At 41.7% G+C, this 23,128-nt stretch overlaps 1 protein-coding gene across 5 annotated transcripts in view; it reads right to left on the bottom strand.

Annotated features, from left to right (window-relative positions):
- Erc2 (ELKS/RAB6-interacting/CAST family member 2) overlaps window positions 1-23,128 on the bottom strand; it is a 1,093,013-nt gene that overhangs the window by 212,717 nt on the left and 857,168 nt on the right. For all 5 annotated transcript variants that reach the window (XR_002821190.1, XM_004631628.2, XM_004631626.2 and 2 more), the window contains one exon: window positions 14,728-14,875. Coding sequence is in view for 4 of the 5 variants with exons in the window: in XM_004631628.2 (XP_004631685.1) it covers window positions 14,728-14,875 (148 nt within the window). In the remaining variant the exon portion in view is untranslated. The remainder of the gene's footprint in view (window positions 1-14,727; window positions 14,876-23,128) is intronic.

Genomic DNA, 23,128 nt, shown 5'->3' with positions numbered 1-23,128 from the left:
TTATTTCTGTTTTGATATCCTCGATAGCCTTGTGTATTATTTTTTAAAAATTTCTTCTACTGCCATTCCAGTAAATTAAGGTGGATGGCTTCTGATTTCCTGTATCTCCATGTTTCCTGGCCTTGTCCTTGGTGGGCTAGAAGTCTGGGACTGCATTTTGTTTCTGTGTCTTGTCATTTTATATTTATTTTAATTTTTTTATGTTGCTGGTTGTATCTTTCTTATTCTGGGTGGCTTTATCACTTGCATTGAAGCTACCCTAGGAAATGTCTATTCTTCCAAGGTTCCTTCTAGGTATGGCTGGCTGTTAGTCTTTGTGTCTGTCCCAAGATCGTATCTTCCTACTTTATTAGGGATGATATGTTGCTATGTGGCTCAGAATCTAGTCCTTTAGTATTGGGCTATGAGGATGATTGTGATTCCAGATTATCACACTGTTATCACATGAGAGTGAACAACTGGTTACAAGTATGGCATATGGGCCAAATCTGTATACAATTATCAATAGCAATATCATCAGGCACAGCGTAGAAATTGATAGTTTATGGCAAGTATTCATTTGTTATCTCTAACCATAGGAGCAAGATCTACGGTTATATAGCAGCATCCAACATAGACCAGGAAATGGTATGCAGTGGGTTTCCCCGTAGCAGGATAATTTTATCCTGGGGGGAAGGGGAATTTAAGAGGAATATGGGACAAAATAGAGTGATATCTGAAGATGGATAGGTAGCAGAAATCTGAAGGACCAAGGCTAATCACCCAAACTTTGGGAAGCTGGAGAAGAGAACAGGAGGGAAAAAAATGAGGAGGAAAGCAAAAGAACTTTGAGATCAAACAGGAAGGCTAGATAGAGACAGTGTGCATTCACCTGTAAATACAAGCAAAGACAGAAAGACCAGTGAAGAGCTAGGCAGGACACAGAAAACAAACAAACGTCAAATCCTGTACAATCCCCCCAAAATTAAAAAAGAAACAAAATATTAAAAAAAAAAAAAAAACCCTCTGGCGCCTCCAGTTCAGTGTTAGTTCCCTAGTTGCGCAGGAATCGGTACTGCAACCCTGTGCCGGGTGTGCAGTAGCATTACTGCTGAATGCAGGGCTGATTTGGGCCACACAGCCAACCTCTTTTACGTGAGTGGGTGGGAGGGCGAGTGCAGTGCCCTTATCCACAGCTAGCCAATGCCATGTGCCTGCTGCATACAGGGTAGTTGTGGTGTCCTTGTCCTGCCCATGGCTGCTTGCCTTCTTGTGCTACAGGCCACAGGGCATGGGATGGGGGGGCAACTGTCAAAATGGAGTCTGGGTCCCAGCTCCTCAAAAGTTCTCAGCTGAGCTCTCCACCTTCTGCTGCCCAATTGTCGGCTGTCTACGATGACAAGACAGCCTGTCTCTCATTCCACTCCCAGACGTTGGCCCTGAGGTGACCCTGGGTCTGTTCTGTGGCTGGAGTTTCAGCCCCAGGGCACAGTGGAATGAAATGGTGGTCGCGCTCTCCAGCTGCTACCATTTGCCTGCAAGTGGGTGCTGGTTGCCACTTCGGGTCACCCCCCAACTGATGACTGTGGGGTGCACCCCTGGGGAAAAGTGTCTCGTGCTTGCACTGCTGCCTCTGACTGCCCAAGACCCTCAGTCCAGGTTGGGTCTCAGTCTCCCAGTGAAGAGCAAAGCTGCTTTCCCTGACCCCCTGCCTGCCAGGTTAGCCGAAGAGCTGCTCCAGGCAGCCCACCCTGCACAGTCTCTGGTCGGCGGCAGTGAGCTCTTTTTCCTGTAGCAGGGAATCCTACTGTTTTTTCTTCTCCTCTGTCAGTTTTTCTGAGGATCTCATGTGGCTTGGGATCCCTCTGATTTCTCCCTGGGGTATTGTTATCAGACTTACAGCACTTTGTTCTAGAGAGACAGAGGGGCTGATACTTAGGACTGCCATTTTTAAGGACCCCTGCTTTCTCATATCTCTGTCTTAATATATTACAGAAAAAGAATCTTTCCTACTCAAGTAAAAGCTCCATGAAAGCAAACCCACTTTGTCTGTGTACCCTCCAGGCCTGTGTTTGGGATTAGGCACTCAGTGGGCTTCCCTTGTATTGCAGAGGACCAGCATTCCATGCTCTGGAACAGGTCTCTGACTCATTCTTCAACCTAGATGAGGACCTGAGCCTGGGGGTCAGCAGCAGAGGGAGCTGCGCATGATGTCTTAGTGTGATGGGGCCAGAGGCAGGCTAGCACTCTGATGCTAGGGTCCACTCTCCCACGCTGGGCCTTCCACTGCTCACCAGGACTTCCTTGGTAAGGAGAGCTACCTTGCTTGGCTCAAACTTTTAGCCTGGCAACGTCAAATGGCTGCTGCATCTGACACCTCAGAGAGCACTGGGTCCCAAACCCGAGGACAGCGACAACAGAAATTGCCAGGTTGAGTGACCCACACACCTCCTTCCTACTCCAGTATCCACAGGGTTTGGCATATACCTGGTCATCCAGAGCAACGGAAGTTCTCGTTGGCTTCTGGGCTCTGCTTGCCCTTCTAGGAGTGTATGCCCACCAGAAAGAGGAAATAGACCAGCCACAGGATGATCAGTTACTGGGAGACTTCCAAGGCCTAAAGACAGCCTGGTGTTTTGGCCTCCCAAGTCACCATTCTTGAGAATTTTCATTGTTTTTAGATAGTCTCTCTCTGTTCAGTCAGAACTTGTGACCTTTTTCACAACTCTATTCTGCGACTGTGTCAAAGATCTTTGGAATAAATATCTGCTGGCAATATCCAATGGGTATTTCCCAATGACTGTATCAGGATAATAGTTATTTTGTGTATAATTTTTTTGGAAAATAATCTCATCTAAACACTGGTGTTGAAGAGTTCTGGCTCCCCCACCTTGTGAACTCAGCAACTACACCTGGGTACTGGTTCTGAGAAGAGCAGATTCCAACCCTTCCAGCTGAGCTTTGCCCCCAGGAGGTCGCCCCTCCTCCAGTGTTCCCACTGGGCTCACTCTCACCTCTCTGCACCTTAGCTCAGATCTGTGTCTCTCAGGAAGACTTTCCTGGGCTACCTCTTTCCAGTCCCTTACCAACCCTTCACAGAACTATCTTAATTTTTATTGTATTTTAGTATACCATACAATCTTTTTTTTTTTTTTAGTTTTTCACTTGTCCTCTCCACTAGAATATAAACTTTCTCAAGGCAGGAGTTGGTGTGGGTTTGGTTCACTGGAGCACCTTCAATGTCCAGAAGAGCACCTGCAATATAGCATATGCTCAATAAATATTTTCTAAATAAATTGCCCATGGGGCTGGAGAAATATCTCAGTGATCTAAGTGCCTGCCTGGCAAGTGCAAGGACGTGGGTGCAATCCCTGATAGCACATGCTATGCCGCCCCTGACCCCTGCATCATGCTTGCTACTGAAATTGGGTGTGGTGGTACAGACCTGTAATCCCAGCACTGGGGAGGCTGAAACAGGAGGATCACTATGAGTCTGAGGTGTATAGCGAGACCCTGTACAAAATAAGTAAATAAGTAATAAACAAATAAACTGCCCACCTCCTACCCACCTAAGAAGTTTTAAAAATCTCTCTGTGCCTCTTATTCTTTTCCCTTCCTGAGAGCTGGTACTACTTCAGTGGTATTCTGCCCCAAGTCAACAAGGGGCGCGTTTTCAGAGTAGAGCCTGGCACAGTTAACAAAAGTATCTTTTATTTATTGACAAATTAGCAAATGTAAGTATGTATATTTGTAGGATGCAGCTATTGCTTAATTTACTAAAATGCTTTAAAATATCTATACTTGTTGGGTGGCATATGAGCGTAAACCTCAGCACTCTGGGAGGCTGAGGCAGAGGATCACAAATTCAAGCCCAGCCTGGCAATTTAGCAAGAGCCTATCACAATATGAAAATGCAAAGTGATGGGGATGTAGTACAGCACAAAGGGCTAGGGCTCAATCTCCAGTATCACAAAACAATAGCATACAAAAGTTAAACCATAATTCTAATAATTCAAATTTTGGGCATTTATCTTAAGGAAAATAACAGATAAAAAGACACAGAAATAACAGAAAAGAATATTAGAATGCTTATTGTAGTGCGACCATAAAAGTGAAAAACCAGGAACAAACTGAAATCCAAAACAGGAGAATGATAAAATTAATTATAGCAAGTAAAAAAATAAGCGAGGGAATATGTTTTTGAAAGCTTTCCGGGACATAGGAAAATGAAGTCAACGTTTAAAAGGCTAAAAAATCTTCAGTGTGTCGTAGGCTATATACTCGTTCTCATATGTAAGTAAATAATGGAACGGAGGAAACTATAAATCTTAATGACAGCTACTTCTGAGTGGTGGGATTATGGGTGATTTTAGTTTTCTTATTTATATTTTCTAAGTTTGTTATTTTTACAGTAAAGATTCACTTATACATTATCAACTATTACTTTTTTAATATAGTGCTTTTTATGCGATATAATGAAAAAAACAACACACACGCGACATTCTGAAATTTCTAATTGTGCCTTTACATGTTGCAAACAATGAAAAAAAAATGGTATCTTCCCAGAAAGAATGGAGTCCAATGCAAAGACGAACTATGGGACCATTTCCATTCTGCGTTTGCTGATTATCTCTAACACGAGAGGGGAGGGTAAAGAATCCTTTTCCTGCGAAATTATTATTTGCAAAAGCCAGGAAAGAACCATCTTGGTTGCACGTCAGTGCTGATCACTCGCAAAATCTGTATGACTTGAACACAGTCATTCAGAGGAAGCGAGAACCTGAAAGGGAGTGAAAAGGGGCTTTGCTTTCTTTCATTTTGAAGTTCAGCATCAAGAGGACACAAGGGCAGGAAGCTGGGTCTTTTTTCAATTCATTTTAAATGATATGGTGAAGACAGCCTGAAAGGACTTTTAATTATATGAAGAGAGGAAGGGAGGAAGGGAGGGCAACAGAGGGAGGGAGAGAAAGAGAAAGAGAGATCAGGAGAAAGCTATTTTTATACGCTAAATGATAAAAAAAGAAAGAAAGAAAGAAAGAAAGAAAGAAAGAAAGAAAGAAAGAAAGAAAGAAAATAAATGGAAAGCCAGAAGAGGGAAAACCTTCAAGCAGCTGCCTCAGAGAATGAAGTGCGAAGGAGGTCTACATTTTCTTAGAAAACAGCAGGACGCTGGATGGGTCCCAGCCCCTCCCCCCAGTGGCGGCTTGTGGCCCCGCTGATACAGGAAGAGATAAGTCGCCCTCCGCAGCCTGCACAGGATGGCGATGGCCCCGGGCCAGGCAGGGGGTGAGGGGAGGCAGGGCCCTCCGATTGGGGCTGGGAGTGGGTTCTGCACTCGGGCACAGCACAGCACATGGCCTTCTTGTCACTCTTTTTAGCTGGGGTTTGCAAGTTAGACTTGACTTGACCCACTTGAGGATAGCTCCTATGAAGAGCATGGAGGCGCTGAGGATTGAATGAGGTCATGTATTTTAAATCTCTAGCTCACTACCAGGTGTATAGCAAGAGACCAGAAACTGTTAGTACCTCCCATGGTAAAATGTGAGTAGTAAAATTATGATGAAGGCTTGAACACCATTCACATTGTGCCTGCAGAGAAGCCTTCTGGAAGCAGCGGCACCCTAAGATTCCCCCAAATCTACACAGTGGGACTCCTCTGCCCCGGAACCTGGTGACCTCTGGTGGCCAACACCTTAGGAACTTTCTGCTACGTACATTTGCTGCTTTGGAGGTGGGTTTGGATGTTTTTGGAGGTGGTAATGAACAGGTTAAAGTCCAGGGGATTTCAAACATGTCTAATCCAATAAGAGGCCTGGTAAAACATGCGTTATCACTTAAAGAATAAATGTTTAAAAATAGAGCACAGATGTGAAATTTGAATTTTAGAAAAGAGAGGGAGAGAGACCATGCAAGAGATTTTGGCATTCACAGGCTATTCTGTTTTGGTCACCTTCAACTAAGCCTGTGATTCTGATGTGCTTTGCCAACTGTGAGATGCCAAGAGGGTGCTTTAAATTACTGAATGAAAGTTGGCAAATTTCTCTTAAACTTGCAGTCAGACCCATTACCCCTTTGCGCATTTTGTAAAGGCAGGAGGACACAATGGCAAAGTTGAGCTTCTTAACATTCTCTACTTAAAAACGTTAAAGAGCTACATTTAAAAAGAAGAGTGAAGTTTTTGTTCACTTTTTCCTTTGACTAACAATACTTACTTTAGGATCCCTAAAAATTTAAGAAACAGCATCATAGTTGGACAGGCATTTGTCACACAAAAAAATAGGCTATTGATTGCCAATCATATAATTTATAGGAATTTCAAAACTGCTTGGGCTGGGGAGATAGCGCAGTGACATAAGCATCTTCTGGACAAGCACAGGGTCCCGAGTTTAATCCCCAGTATCAGAAAAGAGAAAAATTTATTCTTCTGCAAAAAGTATTCTTTGGCCCTTCAGGCAAGGAAGATTATTTGAACTTTGGTAATACTTCTGCCTAAAATGAAACAAAATAACACTACCACTCCCCAAATAGTGATTTTTCCTGTTGTTTTCTCTATGAGGTAGGACCTACGTTACTGGTGGTGGAGACTATAAAACACTAAGTCATGTGGGAAAGTCAACATTGCTTATAGCTACAGAGGACTCAACACATACTAGCAGTACTCCACGCATATTTAGGGAATACTTATAAAGCTTTTGCCAAAGCAGGACCTTCAGATAACAAACTCAAAAGGAGGTCCATTAGTTTTACCTTGAGACCCTGGTCCTTCTACAGGGATCTGAGATACATATGGAGTCACAGAGCAAATACTTTGCTTCCACAATCTTTGAGTATATTTTATGTTACAACTGCTAGGCTGAATAGATTCCCTAAATATCAGGGTTGAGACACCAGCTGCCCAGGGGAAGAAATATTTCCAGGCTGAGAGCAGACTAGTCTCCTGCTCAGTGTTGGACACTAAGAGGAAATGGTTTGCAGTAACTTGGAAGAGTTCAGCTTTGCCTTCATGAGAACGGGCTGACATCAGCCTAGGGAGGAGGAGTTTTGCTATTGCTTTTTATAAAGGGGGTTCTCCCTAGTGCACTGCAAAGACCCTTCACACTGCAGTCAAAGACAGATAGAGATGTGGCTAGCTGTTACCAAAGACAGGGACAGCTGAACCCAAAGTGGGTCTGCTGTATAAACCCATGCATTTGCATTTCAGCAATTTGATCTGGAACAAGTCTGTGGTGCATTACAAGGCTGGGCTCAAATCAAGCTTTTCTGGAGCTCATCCAAACACAACACCAGGCTATGGGAACCCCACTGCCTCGAGTTCCTCCACTGCTGTTTAATTGTGCTTATTTTCTGAACCATAAAGGGTAATTAAAAGTCATCTGCATACAATGCAAGGGCCGTGTAAGGGGGAGAGCAAAGTCTGGTGCTTACAAGTAGGAGGAGAGACCCAGCAGGCTACTCACCTTACCCTAGGTGCTTCTTGCTGTTCCAACATTCACCTCTGCCGACATTCAATTTGCCTAGCATCCTATCTTCCTGACCACCATCCACGATGGCTTCTGTCTTTTCCTATTCATGGTCACATATGCTTGGGGAGTCTTTGAAGACGGTCTTAAAGCTTTTGGACAACACAGCACAGGGAGCCTCCACTTGGCTCTGTGTTAACCTGGCATGGCCACCATAACATATGTCAGGGACATAGGGCTTTAATCTTATGCAAATTTAGGGGCTAAAAAGAATGACAGAACCTGAACATATCTCCTCGTCTTCTCACCTTCCTGCTCCCAACTGAACTGCATGCTTCCTCGTGGCCAAAGGCAATGCCCAAAATTTGTAGAAAAGTGAAAAGAAAACCAAGCACAATTTATCTCTGATCAATCTCAAAAGAATTCTAACTGGTTCTGAGAAATAAGCTGGTTCTAATTTTAACTAAACAACAGTGTCTGGACTTCATTTTAAAAAGGCATTTTCATCAAGGATGTGCGTATCACTGCTTCAGCAACGGGAAGGCATTTGGGAATAAAGCTTACGGGGTAAGATTTAGTCTTAAGCTTTCTTCAAAAACCTTTTAGCGGCAGGCAAATCCAATGATTTCAGAATTAATTATTTTGACATTAGTCCTTTCTTCAAGGATGGAGGAAGAGAGGTGGGGGGGTTTCAGTCCAGAAACTAAGGAAGGATAGTAATTTTTAAAAATAATTTCTAGTTAGCTCCCCTGGAAAAAGAACAAAACTCAATCCCAACTGAGAACTGCTCCTAAGACTAAATCTTGAAGCCAGATACTTATACTTCCTTAGAGGTAGAGCAAAACATCAGAGGTGTGTGCTTATAAAAGATCAGAAACAGGATGAATATAAGTTAGATTGACTTAGATGCTGAGTCCACCAAACTACATTTTTTTTTTTTTTACCCCCCGGAACTGGGGATTGAACTCAGGCTCTTGAGCTTGCAAGGAGCACTTATTCCACTGAGCCATCTCCCCAGCCCCTCACCAAACTACATTTAATCTTTTCTTTTTTTAATGCTGTAAGAAATAGAAGGTTAATCTATTCTCCTCTTTTACTTTCATACTGTGTTCAGACGAGGAACCAGCCAAATGTCAACACCTGAGAGTGTCATAAAGATTCCTTCATTGTTAGGAATAGCTGGAATTTCTGGACTCATTTCATGTCACCTCTGGATTTCCTGACAGATATTTAGTAGAAGTTAAAATATTTCTAGGCAAATTGATTTATGAGATATACAGAAGTTTTCAGGGATGGCATGGAGGGGGTCCCTACTCAATAAGAATCCTCTGTCACATCTGGGAACTGAGTGACATTTTATTCAAGAAGAATCCATGAAACTGGAGAGAATTTGAAGTACAGAAAAGTAAAAAGATTTGAAAAGCAAAAATATTTAGAAAATACTAGACAGCATCCCATGGCTCAGGCACAAGAAAAGGCACTTCTTTAAAATGCCTAGAAACAGGGTAAGAAAGGGAAAGGCACTATTTTGGCATCATCAGTTGACAAACATGCTTACTCTTCTACCAAATCCTACGGATTGGTGATGGATACCCAGAATATTTGGTGAAATTTATAAAGCTAAGCTTTATCAAAAGGGAACAAGATCAGGACTGATCACTTGTATCTTTCTCTTAAGAAGCTGCCAAAGTGGCTTCTTCGTTTATTCAGATGTTTAATAAATGCGTGCTAAATACTAGCTGGCAATTGCCCTGGATCTGCAGATGAATGGTGAACCAAAAAAGACCACAGTCCTTTGAGGTCATAGTCCTCAAGGAACTCATAAACCAGCAGAGCAAATAATTATTATTCTAATCACCACAAAATGTGTGTAGTTTGAAGGGCCAAGTTGGTGGATTTGATTCAATAGAGAAAAGTTCCAGAAGGTTCTCTGTGGGAATGATGTTAAACTAAGACTGGATATGAAGGCGTTAACTAGGTGAAGAAGAAAGGGAAAAGTGTTCAGGCAGACGGAATGGGAAGTGCAAGGAAAGTGCACTGAGTTGATCTGTCTTTGTCCTGACACTTAAGGGAGCCAAAAAAGGACTTTTATCAATGAGAGCTGGAAGATGATAAGAACATGAGATTTGTCTTTGGAGAAGATTGGGCTTCTGCTCAGTGGAGTGTGGAATGGTTGGCCTGGTGTGGAGAGCAGTTATGCATGTAGGCACAGAAAACACTGTGGACAGAAGATGGTGTGGGAGTGGCCTTCACACAAGAAGGAAGACAGCATAAGGGCTCCCATGACATGCCACTGAGGCTGTCAGAAAGTTGGGGACTGCATTTTGTCAAGGGCCACAGTCTCACTCTACCTGAAAAGCTCATGTGATAAGCAGATTCTGGCAGAAGTTCTTCTTTGTGGCTCCAACATTGGTGACAGTGCATCTTAAAAATGTATGAGAAGCCTCTGAAACTCCTTGGGAAGTGGAGACTGGGAGTAAAAGCATGGGCTTGCCAGGGCAGTCTTAATTAGGCAATCCAGAGTGACCATCAGAGGGAAGGCCACCTCATGTGGGAGCTCTCCTGCCTCTGAAGCTATCAGATAAGTGTCTCCACCTCTGCATACTCCACTCTGGGCAGAGGTGGCCAACGTTCTACACTGTCTACTTCTCACCTTCTCACTCACTCATAGCAGCCACACTGGTTGCTTCTGCTCTGTAGACACACAGTAGGCTCCTGCCTTAGAGACTCTGCATTGGCTACTACCTCTGCTGGAACATTCTTCTCTTAAATGTCCACGTGGCTCACTCTTTCACCTTCTTCCAGCTTCTACCCAAATACCCTTCCCCAGAGGTTCTTCCTATTGGTTCCTTTCTAAGGCATTACCAGCCCCTCTTTCCTACCCTGTCACTTCTATTCTCCCTTATCCATATTTTCCTTTTCTGTAACTCATAATTTCTTTATTACATTCACTGTTTATTGATTTTTCTCTCTCCATTAAAATTAGGCTCCATGAGCAAAGGGTATTTATTTTGGTCACTGATGTATACCCACAATGCCTACCACTATAATACAAAGTCAACATGCAGTAAACACCTGCTGAGTTTCATTCCAACACAGCATTTGGTCTTGCCCAGCTCCTTGTCTCTCCTGAGCAGGCTGACACCAGAAGCAGTGCCCCTGATGACATCTATGAGACATGAGAACTAATCCATGGCTGACAGTGCTGATTTAGGAAGCCAGTGTTCAGTCCAACCAAGAGCAGTCTCAGCACTCCTCCAGCCTGAACCCAACTCTGCTAAATACAAATAAGTGGTATAATAGTGTTTAAGGTTTCTTCGAACCTTGGTCTGATAAATTATGAGGATGATGCTTATGGGCAAACCCTTAGCATCTGGCAGAAAACCGGGCCCATAGAAAGTACATGATATATTGGTTGGTTCACCAAGGGGAGAATATAAGATATCTGTAAGCTTTTAGTTCTTTTTTTTCCCTCCCAGTTCTGTGGATCAAACTGAAGGCCTGGAGCATGCTAGACAAGCTTCCTACTATGGAGCTATATTGCCAGCCTGGTTTGTAAACTTATATCATATAAATCATTTGACAGGGTCCCTGCTGTGTGGTAATCATACTTTCATACTATTTTTTTAATGTTCCTGTGGTGGATGTTGAGTTAACTACTCATATTTAGTCACTGGAAATGGTGTTGGCCAATGGAGAGATTTTCTGCATAAAATAATTTAAGCTCCATAGAAAGCCTGAAGCATGTGACATCTTTCATAGGCCAGTTGGTCTGACTACCCATGGTGAAACTGAGCAGGTTGGATCCATATCTCTCCCTTCAGATGGTTGGGCCCTAAAAAAGCTCTGCTCTTCCAAGGCAGTTATGCAGGGAAAGACGACTGAGGTCTGGGTCTTGTCCTTCCTGACTCATGTCTCCATGGCTGCATACACAGCCCAAGCAAACTTAACAAGTATAAGGGCCTCTGGTAGAAATTGGGACTGGGAGCTAACGTGCCTGACATGTCTGCTACTGCTCCACAAATGCTTGATCTTTAGAGAAGAGGAGTAGGAAGGCTTAGGTACCAACATCTGTCTGTTCTTTCTGCTGTAATGCAACAGTATGTTCTCAATGAGTTGTACCCTCCAGCTGTGTGCTAAACAGCAATGATGAAATAAAAATTAGACTACCTTTAAGGATTAGTTGTGATGTTAATTAGCAGTAGTGGCCTAAATAACAGCTCATTTATGCCAGGGATGTGCAAAACACTTCGTATGCACTGCCCATCAAAGTAATTCTTTGGATCATGTTATTACCCTAATACATGGAACAAACTAAGGTCCAGGGAAGTGCTAATAAATATCCAGATAATAAGACTGAGAAACAAAAGTCAACCTAAGCAATTCAGTTGTGGAAGACATCTGTGAAATCCACTTAAGATTGGCAAAGGGTCTCTAACAAACACCAGGATATATCCAACTACGAGAAATAAACAAGTTTCTCTCTCTGGATCATCGCATTTTCACTATAAGAGAGTCAGCCCTTTAGTTTTGTTAGGAGTTGATCAATTAATGTATGCAAAACCTTTAGACCCATGCCCCATAGGTGGTAAGCTCACAAGTATTAATAATTACCCTTGATATGGTCAAATAGTAATGTAAGCCTAAGAACTCCAGGTAGAACTCTATAAGTATTTAGAGTTCTTGGCTCCATAACTCAGTTTTTGGGTATCTGAATCAGGCTTATGAAGATCAAAGAACGTCACAATTTCTGCTTGTTGTTATCACTGTGATTTTGTTACTAAACCTTGTGTGTACCCGGGAGTCAGGGAGACTAAAGCCTGAGGCATGTCACTTACAGTTGTGTGTCTCTGGGCTGGTTCATTCCACACTGAAAATCTCAGTTACACCCCACTTGCTCCGTGGTTGGGATGACTGGGAGCCAAAATCCTCGCAGGAATCTGAATACACAGCCTCAGCCTCAGTAAATGCTCAGAAAAAGGGAGCTGCTTTTATAAGCAAATTAGCCACTGTTGTTAGACTCATGGCCAATTGCAGCAAAGGCAGTTAAATGAATGGAGTTTCTCTTGCTCTTTGGTGGATAAGATATAAGAGGGGATTTCAGATCTAAGCTACATCACCAAGGAGCTCAGCCTCTTGCTTCACTGCCTCTTTCTCTACAGCAGCCTTCAGATCCTGCCTCAGCCCAGGCAGGGGCCCTAACTCTACACAGCTGGGATTTCCCAAATGTGCCCCATGATACGGAAAACCAAGCCTGTTGCAAAGAATGAAGGCTTTGTGCAGTTTCCCAGGAGCAAACTGAAGGGCTACACTTGATCCTTACTGGAATCGAGGAGTGCATTTTCATGATGCTTAGAAAAGAAGAAAGAAAGTTTCAAAAAATCCTTACTGGGAAAAGTAGAGGTAGATGTGTGTCTAAAAGAAAGAAAAAAAATCCATTCTGAATAACGCACTCTGATTGACAGCAATGCCCCTGGCTCCTTGGCTTTGTGGCCTCCCAAGGCCATTTCAGAAGGCCTGACCCTGTAGGGTGGCTGTCAAGCTAGGAACTACTGCAACCATATAATAAATGAAATTAAACTGCAGATCATTGCATGATATATCACCTGTCGTCTCCAACTCTGTGGCCACTGAACACTAGAAATTATCAGAAGAAGGGAAGGTCAGAGTAGGATATAGCTCTTATGCATCCCCAGGTCCCCTGTTGGGGGAGAGCATCTCCTTAGCAGCTGACTGACCTGAGACCTTTGCATCATGTATACATCGTAGCTGGACCCGTGGTACTTGGCCGTAATATCTGGGCTGTAGCCAGCATCACAAGTGCATGGTATATTCGAGCTCGGGGGCTGTTTCTTAGGTCTATACACCTGTGGGAGAAAGCTGCATAGATTAGGTGCAGGAGGGGAGTTTATAGGGAGTACAAGGGAAGAATTGGAGCAAAAGAGAGGAGGAAGCTCATGTTGACTTTCTGGGGCCACGTGGGTACAGAATCCAGTGTAGAAGATGCACAGCCCCAAACAAAGAGGTCTGATGGAAGCAGTCCCCTACCCCTACCCATGGGCCAGCGGTAGCGAGGCATGCCACTCTGTGGAATGACCCCAATGTTCAGCAGCAACGGAGAGCCTCCTTCTGCAAGGAGAGGGCCCAGGCATGGCAGCAGTCTACCTTTCAGCAAGGCAGCCCCGTGAGAAATGAACTCGCTTAGGGCTAACAGATCCCTTTTCCTTCCTGAGGAGGGAAAGGATAGCACTGTTGTAAGTTAAGAGGTTTCGTTCCTTCAGGCATCTCTTCCACTCATCCTACATGCTGTGCTTAGTACAGCTCATCCTAGCAGGCACAGCCATGCCCAGGGATGCACATCACTGTGGATACTCTACATAGTAAACCTGTGTCATTTTGAGAGCTCTGGAGCCACATCTTACCCTGGCTAGGGTAGGCAGCCAACTTATGAGCCTAGAGGTCAGTGAGCTGAGCAAATTTCATAATAAAGTTAGAATCTGAGTGAACTGCCATCGCTTTATGAAATTCTCCAGGTTATATATGCAGGAGAAATAATACCTGTAGTCTCTAGGGCACAATTATTTCTACTTTAAACCACTTCCAGAAACTCCTCTGAAAGGCAGAGAACTTTAAGTACAAGTTAGCCTATGCCTTTCCTTCCTTTTCCATGAAAACAAATATAATGGCCCAGAGAAGAGAAAGCACAGGAAAATGGCACAAAAAGGTGATTTAAAAAATTAGATTGAACAATGGCCATGAAGTTCTATGCCTAGTTTACAGTACGAGGGGCTAGGAGCTGTTCCTTTACTGAAATGTCCTGGAGAAAAAAGCTGAAGAACCAAAGTTGGAAGTATAGAGAGAAAGAAACTTAAAGAAGTGGATGAGGCAAGTTATTTACACAGGTTAGGAAGTGGGCAAGACAGAAACAGAAGGTCACAGGTCCAACAGAAAAGAAGGTACCCAGAATTTAATTGGGAACTATAAGAATTTATTTAGAAGTCAAAGTCCACTGGAAGGAAGAGAGCTGAGAGTTACTTCTGGGGAGATGATGCTAATATAAAAGAAACAGCGCTGATTGCAAACTACATAAGCCCAGCCACATGCACTGTCAACATAGAAAAGCAGTCAAATCATGTTATAGCACCAGATTGGCCCATTTTGTTCCTACCTGGTTTTAGGTGATTAAGCCCACAGGATGGACATGGGAAAATGAAGAGTGGCTAATTCCAGAGAAAGCACCCAAGGCCCCAGGCCCAGCAAAACACACCTTTCATGCAGGAGGCCCCACCTGCTGCTTTAACTGATGCACTAGTCGGTCCTTCTCCCGCTTGAGGGCCATAACTTCTTCCTGTGTCTTTTTCTTTTTGGAGGCAGACAATTCCAGCAAGGCAATATTTGCATCTTTTTCACTGATTGCCGCAAGAAGTGCTTCCTGTCTGGTAAAAATAAAGATAATTGTGACCATTTTAATAAAGAGAAATAAACAAACAAACAAACACCTGGCATTTAGTGGAAATGAGCCACAGGCTATGATCTCTGAGAAAGAAATACAAATGCTGATTGAGACAAACTCCCTTCTTGACTCTTAGAATGGACAAAGTAGTTTGGGTTAAAGTCCTTGAGACTCGCACATGGCATCTTCTGAGAGAGACATCTTCCAATTGTGTCACAGGCACAGCTTCAATTTAAAAGGGGAAGAGAATCAATCAATTCATTTCTAAGACACGTTCACCCATCAATCCCTCCATCCCTCCATCCATCCATTTGTGAAGTAAGGTTCCAGGAATGCAAGGCAATCTGACAGAACTAGGAACAATTTCAACATCAAATACTACTTTTCCATGAAATATTTTATTGTGAAGACAGGCAGAGCTGTTTCCAAGGGCCCCCATCCATTCTCAGTTTATGTAGTGACGGCGTGCCCTGTTTGCGTTCCATCGACTTTGCCTTTGCTGTGCAGCTCCTCACTCTCCAGGTTTCAGCCAAATGTGTTCTTGGCAGAGTTCTCTCTCTTCTCTTGCTGTTCACTCAAATGGTGCTCTGCACCTTCTCCCAAAGTCTTGGTCAGAGATCTGCAACTACACAGTTTCCTGTTTTCTACAGCACACTTCCTCACTCGACAAGGTCTTGGATATTTTTTATTTGTTTGCTTTGTATATTAGATGCTTTCTGAAACTGGTACTTCATCTGTCTATTTACTACCAATTTTCCAGCTTCTAGAAGAGCCTGGAGCATAAGGCATCATCGAGAATATTGATTTGAAAAACAGAGAAATTCACTGACTACATTTTATAAATTTTTGAAGATATCACTAGTCTTCCTTACAAAAAAAAAAAAAGATCAGAGAGCATTGCCTCCTGCCCAGTGCTCATGGTCTGCTGAGAAGTTGAAAGTTGTTTCTTTCTTTCAACTTCTCAGCAGACCATGGATTGAACCAGGGATTGAACTCAGGCCCTTGAGCTTGCCAGGCAAGCGCTTATTCTACTGAGCCATCTCCCCAGCCCCATGAATAAGTTACTTCTTTCTATCTTTAGTGACTAATTTGGCTACACTTGTCACACATTTTTAAAAATTAATTATTTTTTAAAAATGTATTTGGTACAGGTCTCACTATGCAGCTCAGACTATATGGTGATCCGCCTGGTTTTTAGCCTCCCCAGAGCTGGGATTATGGGCTTGTGCCACCACCCAGCTCAGTATGCCCAGGGCAGGCTGGCACAATATGCAGTACTGAGAATCTAACCTGGTCCTTGCAGTTTCCAGGCAAGTGCTTAAACCACTGAGCTATCTCTCTGGTCCCATCACGGGTTTCAACCTTGAATTTTCTTTGACATTTTTTGACTAGGAAATGGCTCTCTGGGTGTGCTTCATTGATTCCTCCTCCAGCTCCACCATTTGTCTCATTCATGAGACTTAGGGACCTTAGAAAATCTCAGTGCTCCAAGGAAGCCTCTATACTGGGTACATCCTGTAGAGACAAGTCTCAGGGGCAAAACCTAGTCATTGTCCTATTTTTGTCTTTCCTCAATCTCTGTCACCAGACCAGGCCTCCTCCAGATGTTTAGACAACATGGTCATTACAGTATTCAGATCTCAGATTTTTTTCCCCATTGTACTGCAGGGATTTAAATGGACTTTCCTGAGCCTCATTAATGCCAGGCTGTAAGAGCTTCTGTCTGAGGTAGTTGGATGAGTAGCAGAATATGTCAGGAAATATCTCCACTTTCCAGAAGGGAAACAGTGCAGCATGGGCTACCCAAAGCAGCATTAGCATTTGGGTTTACAGAGCCTGTCTGCCCTGGATAACAACTTAGGGACAACAGACAAGCTCACCACACACAGCCAGTGCTATTTACACAGAAGGCTGAACTGGAGAGACTGAGATAACTTCAAGTCAGGGAGACACCATTTGCTATCTGCTCCACATTTAGCTACAGCACACACAAGGCAATTGTAAATATTCCACATCCTTTGCCCCAAACTGAAATGTCTAAGTAAAGCTTTTTGCATAGAAACCATCTAAAAGACCAATATTAGGAAAATCAGGAATTGATGGTAAATGGTGCTGCCACTCTATGATTTTTTTATATGTGGCCATTTTAAATGCTGATAACTATCTTACTAAAGGAAGGTTCTGTTCTCCACGAGGCTTTCATGTTTCTGTACATCTTAAGAGCAAAGCCATGATTATCTTCTTTTCTAAAATCTTTCAAGGACAGTTGTTCTGTATAGCGATCAGTTCATGAAATAGAGGTGCTAACTCCCTTTGGTAGACATATTTACTGCCTTGCATAATGGCACCTCTCTCCAGAGGAAAGGGCAGGCATGTTAGTGCCCAATATAGAATATTCAAGTTCCCTTAGTGTCGCCCTTCATAATGCAATCAACAGCACACTCATCTGGCTTACCCCCAGATCTTGACGAAATATGAGCCATGGCAACCAATATGAATACACGAGTGCTGCTCTCTGCACTAGAAGCAATAAAACCCAGAGTGGCTCAGAATTCTCTTGTCTTTTACCCACATTATACTATAATAGCTAACCTGTTAGCATACCAGTAGGAAAAATCTCAAACCCTTCTCAGACATACATGTTTATCCAGTAAGATCTCTAAACTCGTGAGGGAAAAATTAGGAGGAAATACATTAAAATTATAATAGTCATCGTTCCACCATAGTAGGATGGATAGGCTTATATTTTTTTTTGCCTTCTTGCTTATACCTCTCACAAAATATAAGAGCATGCATTTAAAAATTATAAATGAAGCTCTTCAGTCATCAAGTGAATGGCCAGCACATGCGTCAGAAGCTTAGCAAAGGCAAAAGTGTCTCATTTCTTCACACTGGTTATTTATGTTTGTCTTCTCTCATTTGTTACGCTCAGATAGGTGCGCACATATGCTTCCACACGCACACAACTTCTGGAACAATCTACATCAACGCCCATTTAAAAAGCTGCAAAAATTTAACTAAACACCCACGTCTATTCTTTGACCCCTTTAACCCATTTGCCACTTCAGCCAAAATTCGGCACTAAACAGCTTTCATAACCATTGAGTGGCATCACCAGCCCAAAGAATGTCTATTCCAAGCTTGCTTTTCCTTATAATTTTGTAATTCAGGCTTTTAAACATTTAATACTTATTTCTCCTCTCAAAATGCCACCATCCATCCCACTCCAATTAATTTTAATTCTTACTCTACTGTTAGAAATGATTAAATTTCCAACTTTTCACAGATATTATCACCAAGTATAGTTCCAAACCAAATTATTCCTAATTGCCAAACCTCAACAAACCTCAAAACCACACATTTAAACATTTAAAACCATTTTATAAAAGTCTATTTAGTCACTCATTAATATTCATATACAAACAAAATAACCCATTTTGTTCTTCACAATCTTTTTCACTTTTGTTTTTGTCATTTTTTTGCTTTGCATTCATAAACTTACTTTACAAATACTACCATTATACAAATACAGAGCTCTCAATAAAATAGGTGTGCCAAAAACCATATATAACTTGAAATCTTCATTTAAATATTGGCTGAAAGCTAATGATTTCTCCTAAAACTACTTTCAGATGTATACTCAGTAATTCTAGTCTATTTACATCAAGGACTAACTAACAGAAGATCACCAGGCACATACTATTAGAAAAGTGGGGACATTTCACACTTTTGGATATTTGGAAGGGTGTCTGCATATGTTGCAACATGCCTGGCTGCCATCTATTTGTAAAAGGATCCAGGCTGAGCCAATCTTAAATTCTGTGTTGATGGAAAGCCATTACCCTTATTTATATGAAACAAGTTTTTTTTTTGGTTTTTTTTTTTTTTTTTTTTGGTGGAACCTGGGATTGAACTCAGATCCTTGTACTTGCCAGGGAAGCACTTATTCTACTGAGTTATCTCCCTAGCCCCTGAAACAAGGTTTTCTAAAATGAGGAAAAGAACTCTCTACTAAGGTGGTACACTTTAACTAATAATTTAAATCACTGTGAGCTAATTCTTATTATCCCTGCTCTAAAACTAAGGTATTTTTCAGAATAGGGGTTAATAAATATAACATAATTTGTATAATAATATAATATATAATAATAATAATATAATTTTTATAACATTAACTTCATTTTGTGGACCCTTTATCAGATTCTATACCTTTACAATTCCTGTGAGCTAAGTTACTGATACTTTGACCGAAAGTAAAGAAAACTACGTCACAAAAACCATGTGAAGCCCTGCTTTGTGAAAATGGCTATTGCTGGAATACATTAAAAGGTGTAAATTCAATGTTTCACTAACACCATGGGAAATTTTGGTTCAGCCATTCATAGTCTATGGCAAGTGGCATATTTGTAGTTTTATTCATTTTTTTAAAGAATAAAAACAATGATACAAAGTTTCAAAAGAAGATAGTAGGAATGTACTATTTTTTTCAAAGTAGTTGCTCAGATTATAAAATACAGACATGAAAAATTGATCAAATGACATAAGCACAAATCTGTCTTTCAATGAAATAATAGAAATTAGTAGCATAGCTATGTTTACACACACACACACACACACACACACATATATATATATATATATTTTTATTTTTCCATTCCTTCTTTTCTCCTTTCCCTCCTCCTACTTTCTCCTTCCTTTATTTGCAGTTTTAATCCACCATTTAAAAAAATAGAAGGTTTAAGTGTAAATAGTATACTAGCAACAAGACATTTGGATGTAAGTTAGAACATAAAGAAAAATTTTACTTTGCCCAATAAATTTAGAAAGTATTATTGCCCAATCAACCTGGAAAGAATTCCCATAGCTTTGGAATAATTTTAGCACTAATCTATTATTTTTGCTTTTTCATAGATAACATGAGACCGACATATAAACACTGGTGATCAGGGCTAACTAGCTTCACGGTACATTCACTAAATAAAGTGTATGTTGAAGGTTTGCAAAATTATCTCTAGGATGCTGCTGTGCTCTAGTATACAGTTACTAAGGTGATCTGTCTATGCCCCACAATATAGTTTAAAATATGAAAAGGAAGCCCAAAAAGGCTAGGAAGGAAGATAAGATAATACAAAGAGAAATAAATCTATAGGAGTCTGCTGAATGCCAAGTTAAGAAAGTGGATCATAGACAGCATTTTATCAAAGTGCAGCCTAAACAAATGTCAAGGGGAATAATTTCTTTAACAAATATGGGCAACAATGGAGGACATGAGGGGATTTTATGCCCTCCCACGCATTTAGTCAGGGTTAACAATGGATAAAAGTATGGGCAAGAACACATTTAATAACCCTAAGTTGTCATTCAGCTTGTAGGAGGTAGTCAAGACACAGCTAATAAGACACCAAAAAAATGGTCTGAGCTACCCTGAAAAAAAAAAAAAATTCCTGGACTACAGCAAAAGAGTCCTGAAGGGCATCCAGTACTGAGATAAAATGCCTTTTCTTGTGTATTGCCTGTGGCTAACCCTCATGGAGCTCTCCAAGATCCACTGATGGTAATACGTGACCAAGACACCACCATGGATTTAAAAGGGAGCTCTGCAAACATTTCTGTTTTACTCCCTGTTGTTGTCATTCTATTAGTGATGATTTGAGCTCTGAGAGGGGATCTAAAATTAATTTTAGGAGCTGCAAACGAAGCAAGCCAATGAGGGACTATTATAAGTTGGCTGGGGCACAAGCACAGACACATTTTTTCTCGTGGGCTCTTGTTTTACTTAGCTGACCCATCTTTAGGAACACATTCAATTACAAAAGCAGATGCTTGGAAAAAACACATTCCATGAAGCAGTGTTTGGATAATGACATAGGAGGGCGAACCTACATTATGTATGGTGCTCAGCCCCAGGCAGTCATGTTCCAATCGGACTGTGGGAAAAAAAATTGTGCTCAATCAACTTTTCCCAGTTAATTACTGTTTTCTTTCTCTCATGACCCTGAATCTTCGACTGTGAGTTCAGTAGGAGGTGACTTAAGACAGAGAATGAGGAAAGAGCTTAAGATCTTTATTCAAAACAGCATGTGTCGCACCCTAGGTAGACAGCTGGGCAGAGGTTTGCTGGAATCAGACCTTGAGACAGACTTCCATCTGCCTCAATTTTAAAAAGTGTATTTTCAAATAGAACCTTGAGAAAGGAAAGTTCTTTGATATCAATGAATAGCGAATAGCCTACCTGCCAGCACAGTGGTATATGATGTGAGCCGAAGAGCCCACGCAGAAAGCCAAGCAGCCCACATGAGGTGCAGCCCACTGTGTGAGACAGATTTGAACAATCATCAGCCTCAGCAAGGACAAAGAATACCCCAGATCCATAGAAGCTGGCTTTTGGCAGCCTAGACTCCTTCATGTGGTTTGCTCTCTGTCACCCACCTAAAACTGACCTCAAAAAATAGTTTACCCCAATTACAGAGAATTCTGTCTTTGAAATCTAATAGCATGCAACTGGAATTTCCTAACACAGAGCACACACAGACTCTTTTGGAAGTCCTTTGCTCTCTATACCAATTCTACCTGAAATCTAGCTCAGTGTAAGATCCAGAGAGGAAGCTGGCCCTCTGCATAGGTTCCACCAAGTGCAACTGGCTAGAAACCTGGCTCACAGATGCCAAAATTGCTTCGGGACACTAAGAGATAGCAATACCAGCACCACTAAGCATTCTGCTACAAGGGTGTGTTTGCAAATGTGAAGCAAACTGATTTCCCCACATGGAAAATGTCCAAGGCCATAAGAAGATATATGCCAAGAAGAGCTTCTGCTCTCATTCTAAATGACTGCCAATTCCCAGTCTTTTTGGTAATTGACAAAAAGGAGATGAGATGGAAGCAACCACTGTCTGGGTCTTAGCACTGGTTATGCGTGAGCCACGACTGAAAACTGTACTGGATCTGAAAGGAAGAAAGAAAAGAAAGCAGAGAATGAAGGACGAAGGAATGAAGGGGATTTCTTCTGAGCACCTTAGCTTATTATAATCTTTTTAACTTAGCCACACAAGTAGAGTTTCACTCAAGTCTTTCAGACAAGGTATCAATTTTCAGTGTCTGAACTTTTCAGTCATATTAAATGTATCTGGGAAATTTAGCAATAGGTTTCCTTTCTGTGACCCTGGGTAAGCTACCTGTTATCTTTGAAACTTATATTGAATTTAAATAAACTTTAAAAATAATAGTAACTCTCTCTTCCAGACATTTTAAGAATTGAATATGATAAAGCTTATAAAGATTTTGTTCAGTGCCTGACAAGCACCCAATGTATGTTGGCAATTCCTCATTATAACCTAATATGGACACCACCAAATTTAAAGACTTGAAAGTTTTGTGTTATTTTAAACTGGGCTCCTCTTTGTATGAAATGTATCTAAAGATGTTAATGAGTCTCTTAAGGACGACTTTCAAAGAATCCTCTAAAATTGGTTTCTGTTAAGCTGCACATTTGACTTTCATGAGCCGACATCTGTTTCATAAACAATCTTAAAGGAGAACACAGATTCTGAATGCGGAAAAAGATCTGTTGACTACAGAAGAGTTTCATCCCAGACAGCAAGGCCTGATGTGGTCAATAAATGTTCATCATCATTCCAGCCCAAGGGCCACACAGAGGTAGGCCGGATGTGATTTCACACAGCATGCGGAAGGAAAACACGCTCTGAAAGGCAACCCAATGCTTTAAAAGTCAGGGTCAAGTGCACAGTCTAACCAATGTCAAACAACTTCAAAAATTTCTTCCTTTAAAAAGAATCTCTTAAAAATTGGTGATTTTTGAAGGTAGAGAGTTTGAACGAAAGGGTCTTGCCATACCCATTACAAGACCCTGTGTCAGTGTGGACTGTCAAGTGATGACCCACGTTCATTCTCATTATTCCCACTCAGTGACAAGAAAGTTTCCCTGTTGACTGTTGAGCTCTGCCAACGTGGTTTCTACATGAAATGCACTCAATCAACGTCCCTGGGAGGCTACTGGTTATAGATAATGAGAAAACCAAATGATCCCGATGCCATTGTGGGGCAGAGCTTTGCCCAATGTCCACCTAAACTGAACCCATTGTCCATGGGGGATCAGGTACTGTCAAGAGACTTACTCCATTGAATTAACTTTTTGTTTAGAAATAAGCAATTGCCAATGTCTGCCACTGTCTGGCCTCCAGGACATCTAGGTAATTTTTTTTTATTGGATATATAT

The sequence above is a fragment of the Octodon degus genome, unplaced genomic scaffold, assembly GCF_000260255.1.
Source record: "Octodon degus isolate 3935 unplaced genomic scaffold, OctDeg1.0 scaffold00043, whole genome shotgun sequence".
Taxonomy (NCBI): domain Eukaryota; kingdom Metazoa; phylum Chordata; class Mammalia; order Rodentia; family Octodontidae; genus Octodon; species Octodon degus.
The sequence above is the reverse complement of the archived record's forward strand: the minus strand, read 5'-3'. Positions and strand labels throughout refer to the sequence as shown.